General features: G+C 38.4%; 1 protein-coding gene across 4 annotated transcripts; it reads right to left on the reverse strand.

Moving 5' to 3' along the window:
- Positions 1-247: 247 nt before the first annotated feature.
- Positions 248-14,590, reverse strand: fbxw11b (F-box and WD repeat domain containing 11b). Of its 4 annotated transcripts, none has more exons than XM_056247878.1 (13): positions 14,437-14,590; positions 11,738-11,797; positions 9,867-10,107; positions 9,088-9,274; positions 8,784-8,874; positions 8,294-8,431; positions 6,858-6,976; positions 6,458-6,707; positions 4,252-4,370; positions 3,877-3,987; positions 3,166-3,244; positions 1,173-1,337; positions 248-1,082 (listed from the first exon to the last, which is right to left on the reverse strand). In XM_056247878.1, exons 1-12 carry the CDS (start codon positions 14,473-14,475, stop codon positions 1,176-1,178), a joined length of 1,596 nt encoding a protein of 531 aa, XP_056103853.1. In that variant the 5' UTR covers positions 14,476-14,590; the 3' UTR covers positions 248-1,082; positions 1,173-1,175. The 4 variants fall into 4 exon arrangements, with proteins under 4 accessions (XP_056103853.1, XP_056103855.1, XP_056103854.1 ...); XM_056247880.1 differs by having other exon boundaries at positions 9,867-10,081; positions 11,733-11,797; XM_056247879.1 differs by lacking the exon at positions 14,437-14,590 and adding an exon at positions 14,061-14,180.
- Between the last annotated feature and the right edge of the window lie 396 nt (positions 14,591-14,986).

Consider the following 14,986-nt stretch of genomic DNA (forward strand, 5'->3'; position numbering starts at 1 on the left):
TGGCTGTTGCCATGGTGGCGATCATAAGACGAAAATGACAGGACTGCCAATTTCCACATATTCGGAGCAGGAGGTAAACTTAAATATTTGAACAGCGGCCCTGCGCTTTTGGAAGGTCTTGGCAGCCATCACGGCAGGTTACTTAAATCCGGGCCTGTTGGAAAGCCTTTATCTCAAAGGGGCGAATCATGCGTACGAACACGCACACTAAAAACACGACGCGCTTGTGCAAGCTTCTTAACACTCCTTCACAGTCAAGTACTTTATTCTTATTAATAACGCTTTTTTCTTTAAAAAAATCTTTGCAATATACAACACCATTTTAGACAAGACATTTCGGTTTACAACTAAATTCAGATCAGTTATGGGTCTTCAGAACCTAGACGAGCAGACAATGAAAAGGGGAACGAGACGGACAGCGCTAAAACGAGAAATGGAAGGACATATCAGGAGAAGTCAAAAACTACAATTATTCATACGATTTCACAAGAAAAAAAAAAATATGAAGTCAATTTCCCAACTTAAAAAAAGGAAAAGCATTTAAAAAAAAAAAAAAAAAAAAATCAGAAACCGAGGAGTTGACCAGCACACATTATACGTCCCATCGCTCGCTCATTCATGCAGAACAGTCCTGAGGGAAGGAAGGCACTCAGACCTTGCCTTCTCCCTTTAGTTTCTTTTTTTTAAATCAAAAACAAAACAAACAAAAGATAGATACAGAGTTCATGGGCCCAGGGCGGAGCCGGGGCAGCCGTCACCCTGTACGCAGTGGCGGGGGTGAGAGGGGGGCTCCACGCCCACCCTCAGGTTCTCTGCTTAATGGCATCGCTCTCTCCACCGTTTCTCCACCTCCTCCTCCGCAGAGAGGGAGAAAGAGAACTTGACGCAGTTTGTGTTTTGTGGGGCGGCCCTCAGTATGACCGAAGAGGGGGAGAAATAAAACGGACAGATGGAGAGAGGAGGGTGAAGGGGAGGGGGGTGGTGGTGGCGTTCCTCGACCTTTGATCCTGGCACACTTCCACGGAGACTGGGTCACCCGAACAGTTCCCACACACACTCGCACACACGCCACCAGAGCTTCCCTGTCAAGAGATCACATGCATGCAAGTTAGTTTTAATTTTGACGTGTGTGAATTTGAAACGAAATCGTACAAGTCAAAAACATGCGTTACCTGCTATCTGGATATGTAGGTATACGTGCGGGACGGCGATCGTCCTTCCGTCTGCCCATTGGTTGACACGTTGAGGAAGTCCCAGATAAGGATAGTGTCATCGTGGGAGCTGCTGATGATCTGGAACTCATCGAATTGGAGCCGGAACACTCGGCCAGAATGTTCCTATACGCAGACAGACTATTATTGAAGCGACATCGCTGCTGTGGATCAAAATCAGGCACAGACTGGGAATGACGTGATGCAGATCAGACCATATATGGTGCTATAAATGCGTCACCATGCAGAGGATGGATTAACTACACATGACAGGGATGTGTGACAGATCAGAGATTGTTAGGAATCAATAACACAGAGTAGAGCAGGTAGGCATAGGGCTGGGTGATATTGCCAATATATCATCTCTTTATTTTTGGCTGAATGACAATTTAGGGTATACATCTCTGCATTTTCTACTTTTTTCTATTTGGATTTTTTTTTTTTTTAAATCTTCATTTAAAAAATATATATATATATATTACTTTACATCCTGACCAATGTTGTCCTACAAACAATGCTCATATTGAAAGCTATGAAAACAAATGTAACCATGTTATACATTGTGCAAAAAAAGGGGTAAAAATCACATTACATTCTAACACTAAGTTCTGCTTTAAAGGTGTATATTTTTGATATTTTTTTATTTTGTTAGACTAAAAATGATAAGAAAAGCACAGACTAAATGTTAATTGCTAAGAGGAACACACATAGACTCATCTGATCTTAATCAAATGTAGGCAAATCTAATCACCTCATTACAATAGTCACTTTAGTTACTGCTATCATAAAAAAACACTTGTAGGTTTAAAATTCTAAATATGGCAAATTTAAGTCCAAAAAAAACACTTGTAGGTTTAAAATTCTAAATATGGCAAATTTAAGTCCAAAAAATATTTTAGCAAAATGAATATTTTAGTCAGAATTACTGCGCTCCTATTCTAATGCGCTTCATCTGTTCAATGGAGTCTGTGAAGTTTAGCGGAGACTCGCTTACATACTATTCGTCCAGTCATGACAGCAAAATAGAAACATTTGCAAGACTTTCTAACATTTACAGAAGTAGAACATAGGCTACCTATACAATTTAAATAATGCTGGAGGAAAACACCACAAGTATCTGTAAGAGCAGCTGACAGGGAAAGCTCCTTTAAACTATATGCACTAACGATATCTTAGAAGTTATTTTTAAGCCCTTAATATAAAGCACGTCTCATGTTTAGGACAAATTGATAAACTCGATATACTGACCTTCCCTAGCACCAGTTAAAAAGCTGATATTTGAGCATTTTGAGATTAGTGACAGTGTTATAAGTGTGCACTTGGAATTGATGAAAAACAGCACTATGTACACATTTAAAGAGACGAGATATTTAAAAGAAAACAAATTGAGAACTTGAAAACATGGAGGGGCTTTACATCAAAATGTTACACACTTTAGTCATGCAGTGTTTTAGATTCCGTGTGTTAATTTTAAAAGCTTGGTAAAATATTTTCCATTGTTTCATTGATCTTCAAATTGATCAAAATTAAGTAAATATTGTCATAAGACAAGTGTTCATTCAACTTTTTTACATTTTATTATATAAAATACTATATACACACACACTACTGTTAAAATGTTTGGGGTCAATATGCCAACCATATTACAATTTAAAATAACTTTTTATGTTAAGAGTTAAATTACGTTTTAAAATCTATGGAAAGCAAAAAAAAATGATTATAATAATAATAATAATTCAGGATTCTTTGATGAAGAGAAAAATCAATGCTGAATACTAATTAAAATACAATATTAATTACTTACTGACCTCTAACATTATTTTATTTATTTTGTGTGGAATTTACAGAGCACCCATTTTGCACCCAGTTTTGTTTAGAGATAATGAATTGAGCCCATGTATGTTCTGTAGTGTTTTGTGTCAGGTGGCTGGGTTATGAGGGGTTGGAAACTCACCACTAGTGTACGTAGACACAGAGTGCTGGCTGGGGCTCGTGGATCGAGAGCAGCTTGTAGGTCCCATACTTTAATTTTACTGCACACACACACACACATATTAAAGCACATTAGATAATGGACAAAAATATTACCATCATAAATCCACAATACATTGGTTAAAATATCCCTCTCATTCTTCTGTTGTAAAGCAGCTCCACAGCCGCATTTCACACATAACCTACAGATAATCTGTGATTCAATTGTGGGCTTTCTAGGATTAAAAGTGTGCCCTCGGCTGTGTGTGGGTATAGTGTACTGCTCAAGTATCAGATTAATGACTGGAGCACAGGGAGCAGACAAATGCAACTCCGCAATTAAAGATGTGAGAATAAAGAGATTATTCACATTATAATGCCAGGAATAAACCAGCCATAATCCAAAAAAAAAAAAAAAAAAAAATTCATTAATACTGGCCAAAGTTAATCCTCCAGACTAGAGTGCATTTCAGCAAAAGCATCTTAATTTATCAAGTGTTCAATCTCCAATGCAACAAATTTTGAAATGCTGTTTTTTTTTATTAACTTTTTACAGGAGCTTCCTCTCAGTCTTTTTTGGCTGTTAGCAAACAGTTGCAAAAATTGTTTTTCCACATTCTGTTATTCTTTAATGCACTGTAATGCAATGCAATGAAACTCCTTTCAACTTTGAATAAATCAGATTTGGGCATACCCGTCATACGCTCCACTCACAATCCGCTTGTTATCAAACCGAATACAGCGAACAAGCTCCTCATGCCCTTCCAAAACCCGCAAACAGGCTCCACACTCAATATCCCACAGCCTGGAGAAAGAGATTAACAGATTTCAAGAGAAAATAAATCAAATGCAAGTAATACTAACTGGGTGAACCCAGGTCACATTATATCCCAAAAAGAACAACTATACCAACAAGGAAAAGAAGAATTGTGTTATATTCAGTATTAAGAAAATAAAGTTTAATATCAAAACCCTTAACATTTTTTGGTTAGGTTGGACATTTTTTTTCCACATTTCTTGTGATTCACCTTATTACGTTTATATGTTAACTCAATTTATTGCCACAGACCTGATGGTGTTGTCTGAGGAGCCACTGACCACGAGTCTGTCTCTGTACTGTAGGCAGGCGATTCCTCGCTTATGACCGTTTAGTGTCCGAACAAACTCACAGGTGCTTGTACTCCACACCTGCAAAACATTACATTAAACACTTTAAAACTTTGTGATCTAAATGTGTAATGTTTAAACCTTGTATGTATATTTTCTAACCAGTGCCATTTTTTCCCTTTAGAATAATCCATTGGCCTATTTAATAAAGCCCCAGTACATTCAAACTCATGTTTCTCAAACTCAAGTTGTGTGTGTGCGCACATGTGAAAACACCCCTAGAAAACCCACACACACCAGCCCATACTGCCCTGCCTCATTATTTGGGGAATGTTTTCAGAGGGTGGGGGCTGCAGAATGACTTGGCACCCCTCCCAGAGCGATGGGTGTGCTGGCTCAGGGCTGTCTGTTCCTGGAATCCCGATTGCCCCGATTCCAGCATCTAGGAGAGAGCGGCTGGAGAATACGAGTGCTGACGAGGGCTCTGGGCAAGAGCAGCGGACTGTAGCGCTTCTCCAGTCTACAGAGAATTGAGAAGCCATTACACTGCTGCCCTCTGCTGGGTATTTCTGGCATTGGACAGATCAAGCGGACACCTGAATAGTCCAAGCCTGGCTGCACTACAAATTAGTCTAGTCCATTGAAGCACTAAACCACTGAACTTTTATTTTGGCGGAAAACTGGAGGACCACTTCCCTGCAGAGTTTAATTCCAAATCTAAGCAAACACACCTGAACAAGCTAGTCGAGGTCTTGGAGTTACTAGAAAGGCGAGTATGATCATAGTTTGAGCTAAACTCTGCAGGACAGTGGCACTCCAGTGCCGGATTTGAGTAACCCTGCCTCATCACTTCTCTTTGTTGACAGCAGATTTATAAACTATTCTCACGACGAATTTTGCATTCCCAAACGCTAATTATGAGCGAATCAAAACACACAGCACTTGCAGAGTAGAACTAACTGTGAAACGAAACTGAAAACAAAGTGCTGTTACAGTACTCTGAAACATGCAGAACGTCAGACTATATTTTTATAGAATTACATCACAACCGCTGCAATCTGCAGACAGACGGCGGCGTGAGCTTGTGCAGTACTGTTAAAAGCAATCTGTGCATTAAATAAAAGTTTTAGAAAACGTAAGATTTTGCAGTTTATTTAGTAATTGTTTTAGGCCATTTGAATCATCATAGAGTAACAGGCTCTAAGGCTGTCAACTTAAAAATCAAATACTCGTCAAATTTAAAATAAAAATCCATATTCGAATGTAAAAAAACGGTGCATTCGAATTTTACGTGTGCATCAGGCAGTGGCGTACGAGACGTGATGTCGTTGTTGCGTTTTAATGTTTTTGTTAGCCTATCCAGTTGAACCCACTAGAAGCGGTGCTAGATGCAAAACATTGCAGAAATAGTGCAGCTCAATGCAGAGATCTTGGTTACGTCAAAACTAACAAAAAATCAGCGACGCTAAAATCAAATTTTTCCATTGTTTTCTAGGTGCTAGACAGACATCTGACCAGTGCACTTGTGTCTCGCACAAGTGAGACGCATGTTTAGAAAGCCATGCAAAGGTAAAAAAAAACGGTTTACAAAAAAAAAAGTGTCTTGAGACTTTGTGGGGGGGTTTTCCATTCATCCGTCATGTTTTTAAACGCAAAAAAAGTCATGTGTGATTGGAGCATTGAATATTTGCATTAAACTACGCATAAATACATGATGCTGTTATGTACATAATTGTTATGCAATTTACAAAATAATATTTTATTTATAAATGGTAGTTTAAACTTTACGCACTACAGTCATGTTATTTAATTGCCTTGAATAAACAGTTTAATGCAGAGCATTAATATTTTGCTCATAGCACCCTCTCGTGGCATGGACAAGCAATCATCTCTAACTTAAATTATGCCTTTTAAATTCAAATATTAGTAATAAGAAAGTATAAAATTCGAATTTAGTTTGAGCCATTTTGACAGCCCTAACCAGCACACCATCCACCTCCACCCAAAAACCATTTCATGGTCATACTTTTCAGGCCGTAAAATACAGAAATCTGTATAAATAAATACCCCATGTGATATGTATTGCGTGCAGATATACAACTCTAAGAGCATTGATTTGTGGTTTGATTGACAGCTGATAACAGTCATTCAGAGAGAAGAGCACTGACCTTTATGGTCCGATCACCAGAGGCAGAAACAATGTACTTGTCGTCAAAGTCGACCACATTGACGGCGGCCCTGTGTCCGACGAGGACTCGGCGGAGACTGATGTCTGTGGGAGAGGCCATGTCCCACACGGCGATGGAGCGATCCTTCGAGCAGGTGACCATCAACCCGTTACAGAATCGCAGGTGGAGCACGGCCTCGTTGTGATGGATCAGAGTGTTCAAAACCTCCCCCGAGTTCACATCCCAAACTCTGGGTAAAAAGAGATGGCAAGAGAAGTCAGCGCCGATTTTTATCAGTCCCTTACTCATTCCAGCTGAACAGACATGGAGTGATGGGGGAGGGGGGATGGAGAAATGAACAGAGGACTTATAGAAAGCGAGTGAAGGATAGAAATCTGACCTGACAGTGGAATCAGAGGAGCCGGTAACAATGACTCTCTCATCGTATTGCAGACACAGCACAGAGCCTGTGTGCCCTGTCAGGATCTTCAAACACTCCAGAGTCTGTTTATCCCATATCTGAATACAAACACACATACCACATCTTTTCACATTTGCAAAACACCATGAATTTCACAATCTCAAAAATACACTTCTTTTAACGGGAACGCACTCATTATTGGACAGTAATTTAAATTTGGCAATAATTTCACATTGCTAGTTGAGATGCGCCAATATTTTGGCCAATGTTGTTGTCAGCCAATAATTATTTATATTATGGCCAATATCAATTCAAATTTTTGATCTAATATATTTAATTAAATAAAAACTTAAAATACACTACTGTTCCACAGTTTGAGGTTGGTAAGATGTTTTAATATTTAAAAATCGCTTATGCTCACAAAGGGCCAAGGCTGTATTTATTTAATAAAAACAGAGTATAAACAGTAATACTGTGAAATATTACAATTTAAAAGGACCCGTTTTCTATTTTAAAATGTAATTCCTGTGAAGGAAAAGCTGAATTTTCAGCATCATTACTCCAGTGTCACATGATCCTTCAGAAATCATTCTAATATGCTGATTTGATGTTCGAGAAACATTTCATATTAATCAATGTTGAACACAGCATATTTGTGCTTAAACTGTGATAAAATTCATAAGAACAGCATATATTTGAAATATAAATCTTTTCTAAAATAAATGTCATTACTGCCACTTTTGATCAACTTAATGACACATCCCTAGAGATACACAAGCTGAATTTCAAGAACAAGAAACAAAAGAGATGAGAAAATCAGATTTAAGAGTGTATTTAAACAAACCCATAACACTACATATGACCAATATACAGAGGACAACTTTAGTCAACATTTGAAGCGGATCAAAAAAGTTCAAAGACAAGAACGGGTATTGTTCAAAATTCATGTATAACTTTGATGAAAGGTTTTGATCCACTTCAAATGCTGACTACTGTAATTAGTCATTCTTGCCTTAGATAGAGTCACTTGAATCATCTCACTGGTTTCAATACACTCACTAGTTTTAGTATAATATATAAGGGGAGAGTTTCAATTGTTTAAATCTAAAACTCGAGTGGTGTTTCTGTTTTAAGAGTTTTAAAAGCATCCTCCATCTGAATGCAGACATCTTGAACCCCTTTGGTTCGAATAACATCAGTTCAGCAAACTATCCCAAAATTGTGCATTTGCAAAATGTGATTAAACGCGTCATCAGCATAATTCACGAGAACACGCTTGATGTCAAAAGTGGTTAGCATTTTTAAATGGCACCTGCGTAAGGAAGGATGCAGTCAGACTGTGGTTTTTACCAGTGATGACTACAGTAAACCCACACGAGGTTCACGAGAAATACACAGGCAGAGCGTGGTCACACCTTGATGGAGTTATCTCGTAGACCGCTGATGATCTTTTCATCGTCATACTGGAGGCAGTAAACACCTTTGCTGTTCTCCGACCTACACTGGATCCTTTGCAAGTTATGTCGGCCACACCTCCAGTTCGCCTCGATGGTCTGGGAACAGGAACAGCGAATTAAGTAATTATTTTACTCCATTTGATCAAAATGATTACACACTGACATCAAATAAAAAAAGCGGACCATTTGAAAATGTAATCTTTAAATAGCTGATGGCTGCACAATCTGATTACTATGAAAAAGACAGAGCTAGGTTGCATGAGGCCTGCCGCCCACCCCTGAGGTTAAATCACTGCTCCTGCTTGCTCAAATGAACAAACAAATGCTCAGAGTTACTACCTCCCTTTCCTTAAAAAAAACATTGGCTCATTTCTGGCATGAGCAGACAGGAGCTAATCTCATATTACACCCATAAAAGACAGAAAGAAACAATGATTGATTTGCCCACCTCGATGTCCTGAATGATTTTCGGATAAAGAGAACGGTAGTATGAGTTCGGAGGAACTTCTGTTGTGCGGTTCTTGAACAGGTATTTTTCCCTGTGAATCAAACAGCAATAAACATCCCTGATAAACAAGCCCCATTATAATTTAAGGCCAAATCAGATGTATAAGACAGTCTAAATGGAGGTTCCTAGCATGTCTGGTGGAGAATTACACCACTGAGAGATAATGACGAGGTGGTTGTTAAACCTCATGTATAAATGAGGGGCTTTGAGGGATGTAAACAGTCATATCAGCACCATGACTCACCACTGGTGTCTCTCTGAAAGGCCTTTCCACAGCGGGTCTGTCCGAACCATCCTCTCGATCAGCTTCTTCCACAACATGCCTTCAGAAATCACACGCTGCCACTCCTTACACACCAGCTCGGCCGAACACAGCGAGCGTGCGTCCAGGAAGGACAAGATATTCTCCGCTATATGATCCAGACCCTGAGCTGGAACACAAAAAGGATGCAAAAGTTAAAAGCTATAAAAGCAGGATAAAGAATATTTAAGAACACCGGTCAAAGAATATTTGTGTTTTACATCAAAATAAATTACATTCACAATACATTTGACTTTTTCTAAAAGAAACAGGATAATCAAAAGTGAAAAAAAGTGTAAAGTAAAGTGTAAAGACGATGCAAGATTAACTTCTTTAATGTAAAAAAAAGGTCAATTTAAATGAAATTTATTTTTGTTGTAACATTATAAATGTCTTGTCACTTTTGATCAATTTAAAGCATACTTGCTGAAAAAAGTATTCATTTCTTAAATCTTACTTGCCCCAGATTTTGTATGGTAGTATATGTTTTAATGAAATATGAACATGAAGTTTTAATCTTAGAATAACATGCACAGATGAATTATATACAATAATACCAGGAACAAGTGTTCAATGATTAATTTGAAATGAAAGTTTGATATATATTAGATATTAGAGATAGGCTTATACAAACATGGTCTATCTTTAATCTTAAGGCTAAATTTAATGCATAGATCCTCATAGAAAAACAGCACTTTCAGAATAAGGACTGTATGCAATACCTGGCAGTGCCGTAATGAAGTCCCTTTGGAGCATGGGTTTGAGGTAGGAGTTTATGTGGCCGTGTTGGTAATGGCACATGCGTGAGATCAGGTGTTCCACAAACTCCACCTGGTCCGCTTCAGACCACTGATCAAAGAGCTGGATACACACGTCCTTCTCCTTCTCGTAATTTCCTTCCGATGGCCGCTTCCTAGAGCCCGTCAAAGGTCCATTACTCACCTGAGGACAGATAAAGATAGGCTGGGAGAATCGTACAAGGAAAAACAAATAAAAATATATGTTAGATGAGACCAAAACAAATCTGTATTGGAAAGGATTGGGCAAAGGGAGAAAGAAAACTATCACAGTATTTCAAGGCAGATGCGTTTACTCAGAAAAGTGTTCAACTATTAACCCTTTAAGCCCTGAAGGCATTTTGCGAGGAATTTTTTTTTTGAGTGACACAAATGTAAAGACTCATTTCACGTACAAAAACTTGCTCAAGTTTAGTCAAAGCCCAAAACAATAATGTTTGTTGTTTTCTACTCCGTGCACTTCACTGTACTACTTAGGAGTTAATCAAATTGGCTACATGCATTGTAAAGTTGAGACTAAGCTTTCAAATGACACCTATTTTGTGTTGATCAAGCCAGTAGTTTCGAAAAACATGATTATTAATTGTTTTGTCGCTAGGTGGCGGCCGCCGGCGGCACAGTGCGGTTTAGAGGGACAACTCAGCACTCGTAAGAGCTGATCAAAATGGTTACATGCATTAAAAAGCTGAGATTCTAAGCTTTAAAATTATACATATTCTGTGTTATTCCATTCAGTGGTTGTTTAGTAATTTGATTACAAATGTTTTCACGTGGGGTGTACCACCAGCAGAACACTTGGGGTTAAACAACTAAGGGGTTAAAAGAGCTGCATACAGTTACTGACTTAAGATACAGTGATAGTTAAGAATAAATTCTTCTGCTTTTAATCAAAAACAACATTTATGCCTAGTTTCCACCAAGCAGTACGCAAGCTGGATCAGGGTTTCCTGTCCCGAATCGTACTGTAGCGTTTGGTGGAAACGAGGCATTAAAAACACACAAAAAGCAGAACAAACTGAAAAACATTTCACAAAAATATGTTTGATTCTTTGTTGGAAAAAAAAAATTCTGGTAGTCAAATGTGTGATCTAATGCGTGGTTGCTCTGTTAGGACATCTGTGTGAGCTTCAGGGGAACTGATCTCACACATCCACTAAAATAACTTTGGCTTTATTAAATGCACAAATGTCTCAGATAAGTGAAGTTGAAAGAGAAAAAGGTCAAGCATTATATGTTTGCAGATGCCACTTGTTTAAATATCAAATTCAGACAGTTTGTACTGAAGTGTGACTTGCATCACCGTTCAAAAGTTTGGGGTCAGTAAGATCTTTTCAAGGATGCTTTGCCAGAAATAAATTGTATCTTAATATAGATCCAAAAAAAGTTATTTTAAAATCTAATAATATTTCACAGGATTAGCCTAGTGTTTTTTCTGTATTTTCGATCAAATAAATGCAGTCTTGGTGATAATAAGAGATTTCTTTCTAAACATTACGGTAGTATAAATGTCCGGGTCATTTTGGGCCCACTGTTACTATCCAGAACATCTCAAAAATGTAAGAGAGGACACATTGATCCTAAATACGGATGCAATAAAGGCTTGCGGAAATGGACACAGAGGTTTTCCAGACACAGATTAGGCAGTGCCCTACAACAAAACCCTAAGTCAACAGTACTTCGACATGGAAAATCCTTCATAGTCCAGGGAGAGGCTACTCAACTGGTCCTTATTGTAGTATCTGTTTATTATTTTTACTGGCTTTGACAAACACAGAGGTACGGCTCATCCACCTCACCTTAAAAATTGTGATCTTTGGGGAGCGGTCTGCAGTCTGCGAGTCCATGACAGAGGTGTTCTGCAGAAGAAGAAAAAAAACATTATTTCACAATGTCGTCTTTACATCAAATTGAACCAAAAATGCAAAAAGAGGATCACAATATAAATTGGAACCACTCCTATACGAGACCTATTGTCGCTGTCGGGCGGAAACCTTGTATCTCCATATTTTTTTTTTTTTTTCATAAATCATTACTATTGGTCACCCTTTACATTTGTATGTGGGGTTTGCACAATTTTAAACCAATTAAAATTATTAAAAAGAGCTTGTGACTGAAACTTGTAACTCCACTGGCTCCTCAAACTGCTTGTTTGAAATGAAAAGGTAAATAAAGTAATGTACCAATTAAAAAGTAGCATCTTTACTCAAGAAACACACATTATACATGTATGTGTGTGTGTGTATATGATATATATATATATATATATATAAATAAGTGGAGAAGAGTGTCTTAGTCTAGCATTTATCATCTAGTCATAGCCAATACGGTCTTAAAAAGCAAGTGCATAGCACTTCATCTTTCATAATATGAGATTTCGGCCAAAAGACAGAAAGAAACTGAGCGCTCAGCCGCCCACATAGCTACAGTAAACTTTATAACCTGCAAGTTGACGAACACGTAATGTGATGCACTTACTGGCGTTCTAATGACGGACAAAACATGTCAGAAATTCTCCAGTCAAAAACCTTGTAACTCAATTGAGCTTGATTTTGGTAAATGTTAATAATATAATGACATATGCAAGTGTCTGACCATATAAAGACACAATATCAACTTTGACAATGCAGTGTAGTGTTTTTTCCATTTCCTGAAGGCAGTTTTTGGAGACAAGGTTTTTGCTTGACAGCGACGCTAAACATCACCCTTTTATCATCTGCTCGCATGCGTTCATAATTCCATCGCATTGTTTGTTGGAAAGCAGATGAAAGGACTGAGCATCAGCCTACGATCTCTGTGTGCTGAATAATTGGACAGATTCTCCATCAGCATGCTGTTAAGATGTAGGATGGGGCAGGGTGTGTAGGCGTTTGGGTATTGTGTCAACAGCTGTCCCCTAGCCAAGGCCACCACAAGGATATGCTTACATCCCAAACAGAGGCAACACAGAGATGATGCCCTCAATATACACGACTCAGCACCTCCTTTAATCCATAATCACCATTCGTATCGTGAATATTATAAACTTGGGCAAACGCTCTCTGGACTGAAAGGGGGGTGATATCAAAGCTAGACACCAGTGTTGTTTTATTATAGTTTTATAAATATATTGAATTAGTTTGTCGTTACATTTTATTTTTAGTATTTTGTGTTTTTAACATTTGCATGATTTTGTTACATTATGAGTCCTCTGCTGTCTATACACAAATGCACGTGGCTTGTTATCTTCAATCCAAAAACATCATTCTCAAGCTTCACAATACAAAGTGGACAAACTCAAGAGCATTCACTCCTACCATTACAGTGTATCCATAGCAACAAGAAGCAAATCCAATCTGTAAAACTGATTCTATTATGATATTGTATTGGCAAGATGATATTGACTCAGAGACAGCGTAATTAATAAAATGGCATGTTTAAATAAGTCAATACACTTAAAGGCACTATAAAAATGTTTTAGATTAACAGACATGTTTTATTTAATTAAAATTGATAATGAGACTACAGACAGATGTAACGTTAAATCATGTCAAATGTGATGTTTAACTAGAAGGACAAATTTGGAGGGATTCAGTTTATTTTTATTGTGAGTCTTATAAAATTTCTATTCATAAATGTCTGAAACAAATCAATGAGTTTAATAAGAAAATATCGTAATTAGTTGTCGTGGGCTAAGTTAATGGTTTGATGCGATTAGCCACCTAGCCGCTTGCTATTACTTCCTTCACATCAACAATGAAGATTTGTATTTCCCTAAAAAGATGCGAGGTTGCCAAAACACACCGATTCATTCACATTAAACCACGATTCTTGTAAAAGTTACAATATTTGTATATTTCCTCATCGTTTGGCTCAGAATTGTCATTTGCAATTGACAGCACGAGCGTACTTCCTATTACGCAGCTTTAACTCCAGTTAAAATATGTCGTGTCACGTAAATGAGAGGTTTTAGTGCGAGAGAAATGGTTGTTTTTGAAAACTTTAAAACATAGTGAAGGATTCTGAGACTGCATATGAACCACAACTCGTCTGTACGATCAGATTATAGGCTGGAGTGAGTGGCGCAGAGGCGCCGCAGTGAAGCTCAAGTCACCGGCTAAAGTCTACGAGCCTCGGACTCACCACGATGCCGCGGCAGCTTCCCTCCCTCCACATCCGCCACTAGCTCAATAATTATCCTCAAGCACCACCAATAACACCTGCTGGTCTTGTCTACTAACGTATCAGCTTTTGTATAAAAGGGAAAACAAAGGGGATAGACATGAAAACCACCAAGTGAGACAGCGATACATAGCAGGGCCCTCCCTGTCAGCCGAGCCAGCCATTTCTCTCTCGCTCCTCACCCCTCCTTCCCCCTCAACTCAACCGATCCCTACCCACTCCACAAGCTGGTTATGGTCAATCAGGCTGTGCTTGTAACCGGTAATATGAATGTATAAACGCGAAAGTCTTTAGAAAATACCAGAAAATCTTTCTCGAAGCACAACCGAGTACTCACCATTAGCTCTAAGGTTTTGTCCTCCATCTCCGGCTCCATGTTTGTTCCCCGAAACTCGCAGTGAAAATGGAAACCCCGCCCTGCGACACAAGCACGTCACGAAAAGGAGGCGGAGATAGAATACTTGATTCGAACTCTCCGATTGGCTGTCAAATAACCAAAGCTGACCAAATGGGCGTTTTCCGCGTTGTGATTGGATCATTCCTGCTGCTAAGGTACAAAGCGGGTACAGACGGACTACGTCATGACCATAATCTAACAACATTCGTGGTTGGTCGCCGATTGACAAAAAGGGTTTTGTCCGTTTTGTAAAATGTACAGCTATTGGCTGCCGTCTGGTACTAGGGTAAATAATGGGGTTATCCCCAATGATTCACATATTATTAAGAATATAGCTGATTGTATGCTGATGACAACTATGCCAGAAGCATCAAGTAGATCTAAACAATTTTTTAATTAACAAATGGATCAGAAAAATATCTGCCTTTCCTGCTTATAATTAATTGACTTCCTCAACCTGCATGTATTAATTCAGCAGGCAAACTAATAT

Source organism: Rhinichthys klamathensis, unplaced genomic scaffold, assembly GCF_029890125.1.
Source record: "Rhinichthys klamathensis goyatoka isolate OS25496 unplaced genomic scaffold, OSU_Roscu_1.1 h1tg000050l_1, whole genome shotgun sequence".
Taxonomy (NCBI): Eukaryota; Metazoa; Chordata; class Actinopteri; order Cypriniformes; family Leuciscidae; genus Rhinichthys; species Rhinichthys klamathensis.

What these genes read in the sequence shown, in the direction of transcription:
- fbxw11b (XM_056247878.1), bottom strand. Translation starts at nt 14,475, where the DNA reads ATGGAGCCGGAGATGGAGGACAAAACCTTAGAGCTAATG. An exon ending in CAAAGATCACAATTTTTAAG is followed by an intron (nt 10,108 to 11,737) that starts GTGAGGTGGATG and finishes CGATTCTCCCAG; the next exon opens with CCTATCTTTATCTGTCCTCA. An exon ending in TCCTCTGATTCCACTGTCAG is followed by an intron (nt 6,708 to 6,857) that starts GTCAGATTTCTA and finishes CTTTTTACCCAG; the next exon opens with AGTTTGGGATGTGAACTCGG.